Below are 11,887 nucleotides of genomic sequence, written 5' to 3'. Positions count from 1 at the left end.
GCCGATCCTCTATGGTGTTGTCTAATAATGCAGGCGAGTGGCTCCACCATCAATACAAAGAGAAGTAGCGAGAGGGACACCCCTGCCTGGACCCTCTGGTGATTTGTATAAGCTCTGGGGTACTACCTTCCACTCGAATCTGGGCCACAGGGTCAGTGTACAGCAGACATATCCAATTGATAAAAATAGGACAAAGCCCAATTCGCCGCAGAACATAAAATAGATAACTCCATTCTATGGAGTCGAAGGCCTTCGCTGCATCAAGCATCACAGCCGCCGCCTGGAGCCCAGGATCAAGAATATGAAACATAGCGAAGGCTGTGCGTAAATTATGAGAGGTATACCTAGAGTGAATGAATCCGGACTGGTCCGAACGGTCCAGGCCCTGCATGAGAGGTTGAAGTCTGTTGGCCAGGATCTTGGCCAGTATTTTGGTGTCAATGTTGATAAGTGACAGCGGCCAATACAAGTCGCAACGAGAGGGCGGTTTGTCTTTTTTGAGTAAAGCAATAATCAAAGCCTCCCGGAGAGTAGACAGCAGTATGCCTGCTTCATACACTTCTACATTTTTAGTAAATGGGAAGTTAATTCTGCTGCGTATTTCTGAAAAATTCACTGGGAAAACCATGAGGGCCAGGGGCTTTCTTGCTTGGGAGAGCTTTAATCTCTGCGCGGAAGTCTTCCTCCAAAATTGGTTAATAAAGAAACTTCCTTTGTCCATCTGAAAGCCACGCTATGGCAACATCCAGTAGATATGTGTCCAACTCGTTAGCATCTATCATATCTTGCATGGTATACAATTCTGCATATGAGCTTCTAAACTATGCTACAATATCCTGATTAGTGTAATAATCCTGACCAGTCATGTCAGTAATCTTGGTGATAGTATGCCGGTCTAGACAAGCTTTATTCTTGTTAGCTAAATGGTGTCCTGGTCATCCCCCCTCACCATACACACGGGCTACATGACAGCTAGAGATGTACCAGGCCTCCCCCTCTGCTAGTTCATTGTATTCTAATATGGATTTTTTAATTGTCGCCAACCTCTGAGCGCAGGGTGGACGTTCACTATCACGCTCGAGGCACTAATGAGTGGCTTCGACTTTGGCGAGCTGTCCACGTAGATCATGTAAGATGCCAGCTGACGTGCCAATGGAGGTGCCTCAAATCGTGGCCTTAAATGCCTCCCAGAGATTCATAGCAATATAGACCGAACATGGCCTCGCAAATTGTTGTGACATATAGGGTTCCAACAGCACTTCAGAACGAAAGCACCACATGAATGCTTGATGGACAGTGCATGGAATAAGGAGGTTAATTTGGACAGGATTATGATCAGATAGGGTGCAGGGGAAACCCTCTACCTTGGATATCCATCCTCAGAGCTCTCACTCAACAGCCAGTAACCAGCTACCATGCACAGTGGAAATGTGTGTGCCCTTCAGTCTCTCTGCATAGTGTTGACGCCATACATCTATCAATCCCAGTTCAGCCATCCCCTCATTATTGACCTGGGCTGCCCCTGGGGACTGACCCTCGTTGCCGCTTGATTTGTCTCCACTAGGATCTAAATGTACATTGAGGTCACCTCCCCATAAAATCACCGCTTGGGGCCAATTCTGCAGTGTGGAAATTATGCATTCAAATACGGCAGGGTCATCTACGTCCGGGCTGTAGTGTTTACAATAGTAACTAAACTGCCCGCCAGCTTCTCGTGAACATTGGGATATCGACCTGCATCATTGTGAAGTGAAGACTTTTCTTAATAAGTGTAGTTACACCTCGGGAATAGGATGAGTATGAGGAGGCTAAACAATAACCGGCCCACTGTGCTCCTACGTGCACTTCACACCATACAGTCACGTGCATTTCTTGTATAAGAGCAATTTCCACCTCATGACAATCTAGATATGCTAAGACCGGGCAGATATTTTTAGGTGTGTTAAGTCTCCGTACATTCCATGTTAGACAGGAAATTAACGTGTGATCTGGATGCAGAGCTTTAACTTGGCATAGTATTGACGTAAAATCGTTGTACACTTCAATACCACACGACCTAGGTATATCTGCAGTTGAAAGCTTGCTTATACATGAAGAGAAAACTGAAGACCTCAAAATATTCATCATGGAATTGCTACACTTTACGCTGTTTCACAGCTACTTTAAATGGGGAGACAAGTTCTACATACAAGCATCTGGAACGTCTATGGGCAATTGTGCCGCGCCTACCTACGCAAATATATTTATGCATAGATTTGAGGTAGACCATATACTGGATAATGAAATTTGGAAAAAGGACTTAATTGTGTATAAGAGATACATAGATGACATTTTTGTACTTTGGAGAGGAAACGAAGAAAGTTTAAGACAGGCTTCACACGAGTTGAACTCAATCAACGAGAGAATTCAGTTCACGTTTACCATGAGCAAAAAAGAATTTTCTTTCTTGGATGTGTTATTGACCAACAGAGACGGAAAAATTACAACAAGCGTATACAGTAGGAGTACTGACAGAAAGAATTTATTACACTACAACAGCTTTCACCAAACTCCGTTGAAGCACCATTTACCATTTTCTCAACTATTGAGAATAAAAAGAATAGCATCCACCAATGAATTATATGCCAAACACAAAGACGCAACTCTACAAAAATTCAAAAAAAGAGGATATCCTGAACCCATTTTGGAACCTGCAGCTGACAGAGCAGATACATTACAGCGCCAACACTTAAACCTGTGAATAAGCAAGAAGATCAAAGAAGCATGTTTGTATCAAAATGTTCAACTCGAAGTGCCAAAATCAAGAGAACAATCAGAAAGCATTGGCCACTACTGGCACTAGAAGAAGATTTCAAAGGAATATTTTCTAAACCACCAATCTTTGCATACGAGAGGACAAAAATTAAAAGAACTACTCAAACAGCCCAAAACGCAAGCAGTGACCAAACATAATGGAACACTACCATGTTATAATTGTGGCAACTGTTCAGCCATTATTAAAGGCAATACCATCAATCACCCAACCAAAGGCACGCCCATAAACTTGAAAGTATCAGGCACATGCAATTCAAGTAACGTTGTATACATGCTACGGTGCCCCTGTGGTTTTTCCTATGTGGGCAAAACGCAAAGAAAAATAAAGACACGTATAATAGAGCATAAGAGCAACATTAGACTCAATAACCAGAAATCAACGGTGGCAGTTCATTTCAACCAAGCACACCACAATGCAAGTCAATTAAAATTCTGCATTTTAGAAATGGTGGCAACCATCCCAGTGAGAGACAATAATAATCACTTGTTAAGAAGAGAAGCATTCTGGATTAACTTCTTATGTACCATGCAGCCTAAGGGACTCCAAGCGGATGGATTTAAATTGCTTTCTATAAAGACACTTCACAAGATTTTGTTTTACGATCCGAAATTGTAATGTAAATATGTAACACAGGTACTGTAAATTACCCATTTATCACAAGTGAATATAGTTTTAGAACACGCCCTTATAAACATGTATCTCGTACCATAGCTTACTTTAATACAGCTCACTTGAATATTCCCCATTATATGTTTATAGCACCCATGGAACTACGTGAGTAACAGAAATAACAGTGTATGGAGTGTGGGTTACTTTAACTAGAAGTAAACAACACACGCATACGCACGCAGCCACGTGACTGGGAATAGGTCATAGAATCGCATTCAGCACGCAGGGATAGAGCGACGAACGCCAAGGTAGCGAGGATAAAGCGTAGACAGCACGCACCGGGTAAGAACAGGTCCCTTTAACTTCTCATATCGAAACGTTTACAATTGACTAGAGGTTTACCGAGGTTTTCGTTTCCTTACAGCTTGACAGTTTGGGAGTTTGAGACAAAGTTTTCAAGGTTAGTGCGTTACTGAGGCAAAGGGCTATAAGGTAAAAAAAAAGCATGAGGTGGACAGAAGCAGTTATGGGTACACGCGTGTTTACACATTTCAAGAGGCACACAACGTATAAATAATGTGGTATAACAGTATATGAATATATGTTTATTTCAGAACTCAATTATGTATATAAATTGTAAATGACCCAATACTCAACATGACGTATTATACTTTCAGAGAATGTTATCCCCTGAGGAAGAGCTTTTTGCTTGAAATGCATTGGGACTCAGTATAATGTGTAAAAAAATGAAAAATGAAAAATGAAACATAGAGATTAAAAACTCGCTACGAAATCATGTTTGGAAATGAAAATAAAATTTACAAACAACGTTCTAGAAGAAATTGAGTAATATTTGAATGAAAGAAAAAAGGAGTGCAAGGAAGGAGTGGTCCCTGTGTCCGCAGGAAACACATGCTTATCCATTATACTTCCATACCCTAAAGGCTTAATAGGGTACCCACCTATGCACCAACGACGTATATGAATATTAAAGAAATAAACACACACTCAATTAAATCTTGAGTGCACTACCACGCCCCAAAAAATCAGACATATTCATATTTAAAATGCAATCAGCCACATGAACTAGCCCCTCAACCCCCACCCTCCCACCGTCACCCCCACCCACTTTATCGACCCCAATGTGCCAAAGCCACCCTGAACATCCCAAAACAATTTCCAAGTGCAGCGCCAAGGGAAGAAACAGCTATGGGGAACAGCAAACATTCTGGGCTTTCCATCTACCTCAATGCTCAGCCATGCTGAATGGAGCATTGCGTAGGGTATCCGTTCCTAGAGGAGATGATTTTTGACCGGCTGATATCCTCTCCCTTCATTGGTGATGGTGCCTTTTTCCCAAGTCACATGAAGAACAGCGTCCCGATCTCTATAATTCAATAAGCGAGCTATGATGCGGCATGGAGGAGTGCCTGGGGGGTCGAGCAGCCAGAAAACGATGGGCCCGGTCCACTATTAGGACCTGGGACAGTTGTTACGCACCAAAAATCACCTGAAGGAGCTTTTCCACATAGGTCTCAAGACGGCCCATGTTCGTAGACCCACACTGGTCAGTAAGGCGCACGTTATTACATCTGGATCTGGCCGCCAAATCCTCATTTCGGGCTTGTATTACAGCCAACACTTTCTCCATAGATGACGCTCTAGAGGTCACTTGTTGCAGGCCGTCTTCAGCATCGGAAATGCGTGTGTCTGCCTCCCCCAGGTGCATCGCATGCTTGTCCAGCTTCATAGACATATAATCCATTTGCAAGTTTAGGTTATCGATTTTCCCATCGATGAATTGAAAGTTGGCTTGTACTGCAAGAAGAGTTTTGTCAATGTTAGTTAAATGATCACTGGCCGTGTCGGCGTCTGAATCAGAGGCTGCATGCAGGGAAGCCTTACTCGCTATGCGGGGTTCGAAAGTTAGACGCGGTTGACCGCCCTCTGTTTTTCCCATGCTGGTAGCACTGGGCTGAGGTGCACAAGAATGAGGGTCACCCTGCAAGCAAGGGTCCGCTTGCTACACAATGCAAGATAACTCGAGTTGCTCAAGTCACAGGAAGGTTCACACCCAGCAGTGATACGGACAATAGAAGGCTCTGCCGAGCATTATGGGTTTGGGTGTGTCTCTCGCTACAGCACAGCTGCATTGCCGGAGACAGGATGAAGAGACAAGGCAGATCTTGACTCTCACAGGGCCGCCCACCTCCGCACAGCTACAAAGGGCAAAATTAGCAAGGGTTGTGGTGTAGGTGGCCTCCGTTGGTAAAGTACAGGGTAATAAAGGAGTATTCCTACAGGGGAGCCACCAACTTTTAATTCAGGACAGAGCGCTACAATACCCAAGCGCAGCAAGCAAGCACCAAGTCCTCCTCTCAGGCAAGACCCCACTAGGCCACGGGGAAAAGGTGAGCAAGGGCCTTCCGTGCGCAGCAGGAGTAGGCACATGAATACAGCCGCAACGTTGGCTGCACTTGCAGGTCAGACGCTCCGGGTAGCGAGTGCTGTCGCTCCAATGCACGCTTGTTGCATGGTAATCCTTCTGTACAGCAGCCTCTCACTGGGGCATGCACCGGGGATTGTTATAGGCCTCTCAGGCGCAGCACAAGCAGGGCCAGCAGGGTTGGCACCAAGGTGGGCTACACACGCCCCCCTCTGGCAGTTCACAAGCAGTGCCCTGCCCAGGCCGGGACCGAAAGTGAGCCCGCTCTCCAAGTGCCAGGATATCTCACACCAGGTCACTTGCTGCTCTCGTCCCGACCCACACAGTGCACAGGTTGACGGCGAAACAGTGGGATATTTTTCTGACGCCCACAAGCCGCAGCTGACAGCGCTTATGGGTCGCTGCAGTCCCACACTCAGAGCACATCCTTAGCTGCCATGTTGTTAGCGCGGGCCCGATATTTCACCAGTCGCATTCTCGGCCAAATGATCACGCCGCAGGTAGATTAGCTCGCCCAAAGCAGTCCTCAGTACTCCACTTTTCTTTTTTTTTTATTTGGGCGTCCACCATGGGCAGGAAGGCAAGGATCTTGAGTGGATGAATGACTCAGCCGGTGGAGATGCTCTACAGAGCGACCATCTTGATGTGCCCCCTCTAGCGCCCCCAAATTTTAGAGTGTTACTTAGGTGGGTAGTACAATAACTGGTGCAGACCCATTAGAATCATTTATCAGCCCCTGGAGATATGACACACCACTCTTTGAGGGGCTTACAAGTAAATTAAATATGCCAATTAGGTAATTGCAAAAACAACAATATTTAGAGGGGTGAGCACAAGCACTTTAGCACTTGTTAGCAGTGCACATAGTCCTAACGCAAAGAAAAGTACAAATCCAGCATAAATTGGAATCAAGTAGGCAAAGGGTTTGGGAGAAGACCACTCTAAGGTGGTCGAAGTATCTAACACTAGATCCATCCACCATTTGTTTTGGGAGATGTGTAGGAATGCTGGATGGTAGGATATATTTGGATCCTCACAGATTCTGGGACATTCCCTATCAATAATGTCAGGACATTTAGATTGGTGATTTTAACCAACGTTTGAGGCTTGCAAGGGGTTCCAGGAAAGAAAACCTCATGACATTCACACAAAGTTGTACCACCATGAACTTCCCAGGATTCCAGGCTTGGGAGCTTCCCCTTGATGCTTGTTGAACTAGGGCCCACAATTTACAGCCACCCAAATTGCAAAAGAGGGTTGGTTTTGATAGGAAAAATGTGATGTGTTCATGTTGTGTTTTAAGCTCTATCATGTTATGCGCACTGCTCCCACCAACACATGTAGGGTACCACTTGTATCCGGAGACAAGTGAGACTGCAGGGTGATTGGAGATTTGTGGATCAATTCAGATTTTTGAACTTTACCTCTCATATATATGAGGAAAATGTTACTTTTAGCCAAAGTTTGAGGTTTGTGAGGGCCGCCTCCTTTTTTATGACCACGGTCCACATGTTGCATGATGTAAACTGTGGGAACACGAATGAATAGGATGTATAGGGACATTGGAATGATTCATGTTTTAATGATAAAAGGTGATGAGTGCAGGTTGTAGGTTGTGCGGTGTCAATGTTAACAAGATGTGTATCCACTGTATGCATTCTATCTGATCAAATATTACCTTTATGCACAATGTATGTATTATGGGTTTGTCTTCTTTTTCTACAGCTGATATGAAAGAGGAGTCAATGAAATTGAAAAATGGAAGCTCAAATACAGAATTTCTACTCACTGGCCTATCTCAGGACCCAACTGTAAGGATTATTCTCTTTGTGTTATTTTTTATGATATACGTCTTGACTCTTGTTGGAAATATAAGCATTATCACAGCCTGCATCAGTGACCTTCGGCTTCACATTCCTATGTACTTCTTCCTGGGAAACCTATCCTTTGTGGACATTGGTTATGCATCTGTGGTTATTCCTAACATGTTGGCCCAACTTCTAGTTAGAAGTAGAATCAGCTTCAATGGCTGTGCTGCTCAGATGTACACTGGGTTGTTCTTCGGGATTATAGAATCTGTGCTCCTTGCAGTCATGGCATATGATCGTTATGTAGCCATCACATTTCCTTTGCACTATACAGTCATCATGCGCTTATCTATTTGTGTGACATTAGTATCCTGCTGCTGGTTATGTGGCATTGTGATGGCATTCTCAGGCACCTTTGTTACACTACGGTTGCCACTATGTGGGTATGAAATTAATCATTTTATGTGTGAGTCCCCTGCTCTTATGAAGATGGCATGTGGGGACATCTACGTCACAGAGATGATAATCTTCTCTTTTGGAATCTTTATACTTTTGATACCAAGCCTCTTCACTGCAATCTCCTACATCCGAATCATTATCACAGTTGTGAGAATCCGCTCCTCCGCAGCCAGATTAAAAGTCTTCTCCACGTGTACACCTCATCTGATCGTTGTCACCATATTCTACACAACCGCCATCTACATGTACATGAAGCCAGTGTCTAAAAACTCTGATGAAAGGGATAAAATGATCTCTGTATTTTATACTGTGACCCCACCAATGCTCAACCCCATTATCTACAGTCTACGAAATAGGGTTGTGAAGATAGCTCTGAAGAAAGTTTTCTTAAGGGCACATTTTGAATAAAGATCTTACTTTTGTCCAGTAGCCATTCAGAAGATGAGTATTTGAAATCAAGAAGTAGCAATGTGAAAAAAAACCTTCAGATGAATTATTTAGTCATATATTGAATGCAAGCCAAGGTTACATTATAAGTTGGTCACAAATAAATCACTGATTACTATAGAGAATACAGGGTCAAGGAAACAAAGGTGGAACATAAATCCAAATTACAACCCTCTCGTATCATTATTGCCTGTACATAATGGATTACTGTAGGATGTAATTGAACATAATATCAGGGCTGGAGAACCTGGATCCATACTGAATGTTAATTATTGAAAGTTCTATGTGATTGATAATGAAAAATGAAGGTCTTTCAGCACATCATTAAGAAGGATAACTTGTTGAATGACATGGATACAAGGCAGATAGGGCCACAAGTGAGTAGACTACTATTATCAATAATGCAGCCATGCAATCAATGTATGCCCAGTTCTATTTACAACCCATCACCTGAAAGGCAGAACTGAGAACAACAACATACATAGCAACATGCAGCATGTTTTATCCATGGGGAACATCCTTTACAACGCGGATGTTACCCCGCGCTACCATTACGACGCGTCTCTTACAACGCAAGTCATAACCACGACTTGCGCTGGAGGGCGCTCAAGGACAAGGAATAGTTAATTTACTATTCCAACACCTTCCCTACTATCCACGGGGACTGGTGTTGGAATAGTAAATGAAACTATTTCCAAGTCCGCACCCTACAGCGCAAGTCGTGGTAACGACTTGCGTTGTAAAACACGCGTTGTAACGGTACGCATGGTAATAGCCCGCGTCGTACCGTCATACATCCCTATCCATGGATGTTGCATGCTGAACCTGGAACACCACATAAGAAGGCAAGCTTGGAAGCTCTCTATGTGTGCAAGGCTTACTGAACAGAGCAGCTGGTACTACTTGGAATCTTGGGTGGCAGTCCCTTTAGAGTTAAGTGTGAGCTGGGACATTGCTATACTGACATCCCAGTGTATTCTTTCAGGCACTGATGTATTGTAATATGTCAATAATTCTGCTTTAGAGCTGACTGTAATATTGTGTGCTTATTTAAATGTGTTTCTTTTCAATGCCTTCCCCTCAGTTACCCCTCACTAGCAGGCAGGACAGAGGACTGAAATGTCGTGTGATGTTACATCTGCTACCTCTAGTATTTTGGTATAATAAAGTTCCAGGAATAGGTCTTGTAAGAATGAATAGTAACTGGAACTGGAAAAAAGTGCCTGGCCACCAACAAGTGATCAGGTCATCCAAATAGTACATATCAGCAAAGGGTACAAAGTGCCCGTTTGGGGTCCGTGTGCATCCACTTCCGGGTGAAGGCTGAGTCTTCAGTTGTCGGTCCCACATCACTCAACACTTCAACTATCCACAGATGAACCAATGCTTACATAGTGGAATTGGCTTGCATCCTTCACCCTAAACTGCTGCTTAATATAGGAACAAACAGTACAGCTCCTCCAACATGGCAATCATGTGCTGAGGGATTTAAGTTCCATGTTATACAGTGATGGACTGTTGATATCCGAATAGTTAGATTTATAAGGACTTTGGTATACCATTGACAGGAAAAATTAAGTTTGGGTACCTGTGTTGACTTGTGAAGAATTATGTGATGAAACAACACTGCTGTACTAAACTTTAGGTGGCCAAGCTTGGGATGAATGTCTAGTTCGAGCTCAACCCTTGTCTCATTAGCACTGGTGGCATAAAATATAGGAAAGTCAAGCCTTGAAAGCACTATATTTTACTCTTCAACTGCTGTGCCGAAAGGGAATAATAATACTGAATGTATGACAACTCTGCGCATGCAATGTAAAATATTACTTTACTCCTCTGGTTGTAGGAGTAAAGAATACTTTGCAGAAAGTAGGGTTCTGGTCTGGATAACCAATGTAATGTTGCCATTGAGAGGTTGAACTTCTATCTCTTTTCTGTTTTTAAAGTTAGGGGAAATTGACAGGAAATAATTTGCTGCCTTTCCTTATGCTTGGCTTTGTACATTTTACAAGTCACACATTTTTACATTTTAAACATGTATTGTGTTAGAATGAATTACCATGTGATATATGTATTTATTGAACATATTGTCTAAAATAGGACTTACAATGATCCCACAGAAAGCAAGAGGGAGATATTGGTCCAGTAGCATCTGCATAATGTGTAACCAGGAAACCATGTTCCATTCCCAGCTTCCCCACTTCACCAAATGTTGTGAACTTGTGCAAATCACTTCTCTTCTCTTCACTATGCCTCACTTAAATTGTCAAATGAGTTATCATCTTGAAGGAAATTAGGGCCTAATTTTGATTCACAAATAGTGGCTGCAAATTCATCACCTACGTTTGTGCGAATAGAAAGGAATTTTGTCAACCAACATGTACTAATAATTCAGTTCACAAAATTCCAAATTGTAGGGGGCTGCAACCGAACTGAACTACTAAATCAATATTCATGAGTTAGGTCACAAATTGTAACTCATTATGATTGGATGCCATTGCAGCAATAGTGGCCTGTGGGATCAGCAAACCACCAAGCCTGTGATCGTATTTCAATAGTCTATTTTTCCAAAAGGAAACAAGTTTGCATTTAGCCCCTTCGCTGCTAGGCCTTTTCCCCTCCTGTGCTAAGCCTTTTTTGGCGATTTGGGGTAGTGCGCGCTTAGGCCCCTGTAACATTTTTACCACATAAGGTATCCATGCCAAATTTGCGTCCTTTTCTTCCAACATCATGTGGATTCTAAAGGTGCCCAGGGTTTGTGGATTCCCTTGGAGGGGTCCTAGAAATTAACCAAAATATAGTGAAATGTTAAAAAACGGGCTGCAAATGAAAGCCTCTGGGTTTTTCCCGGCAAATTTTATCAAAAAAGGGTTTGTAGGGCTGAAATCTCCATTTTCTCAGCTTTTAGGGAATGACAGTCTTTTGTCAGAGAACCAACATTTTTCACACAGTTGTGGCATTTTTCTGGGACATAGTCTATTTTTGCTATTTTTAGAGCTTTCCACCTCCTTCCAGTTAATGGTAGAAATGAGTTTGACAGCAATAATGGATCCTGGAAAGCTATACATTTTTGAACAGTAGACAAAATTCTGAATTCAGAAAGGGGTCATTTGTCTAAATCCATGAAGGTTTCTTTATAGAAACTAACAGTTAAATATTGGAATAATTGAAATCGTTTTGAAAAAAACAGCCTTTTGTCTCAACGTTTTCACCTATAACTTTTTTTAATTTTGACAGCTCTTGGAAAGCAATATATCGTTACATCTGTTAGACCTTCCTGGTTGTGTGGATATATAGGACTTG

At 42.8% G+C, this 11,887-nt stretch overlaps 1 protein-coding gene across 1 annotated transcript; it reads left to right on the top strand.

The window, feature by feature from the left end:
• The first annotated feature begins 7,615 nt into the window (after positions 1–7,615).
• Positions 7,616–8,545, top strand: LOC144763011 (olfactory receptor 2D3-like). The gene has a single exon (XM_078648322.1). It carries the CDS (start codon positions 7,616–7,618, stop codon positions 8,543–8,545), a length of 930 nt encoding a protein of 309 aa, XP_078504448.1.
• Positions 8,546–11,887: the final 3,342 nt, after the last annotated feature.

Source organism: Lissotriton helveticus, chromosome 6 (genome assembly GCF_964261635.1).
Source record: "Lissotriton helveticus chromosome 6, aLisHel1.1, whole genome shotgun sequence".
NCBI classification, from domain to species: Eukaryota; Metazoa; Chordata; class Amphibia; order Caudata; family Salamandridae; genus Lissotriton; species Lissotriton helveticus.
This window is presented reverse-complemented; position numbering and strand designations above follow the sequence as displayed.

Excerpts from the sequence above, each read along its gene's own strand:
- LOC144763011 (XM_078648322.1), top strand. The coding sequence starts at position 7,616 with ATGAAATTGAAAAATGGAAGCTCAAATACAGAATTTCTACTCACTGGC.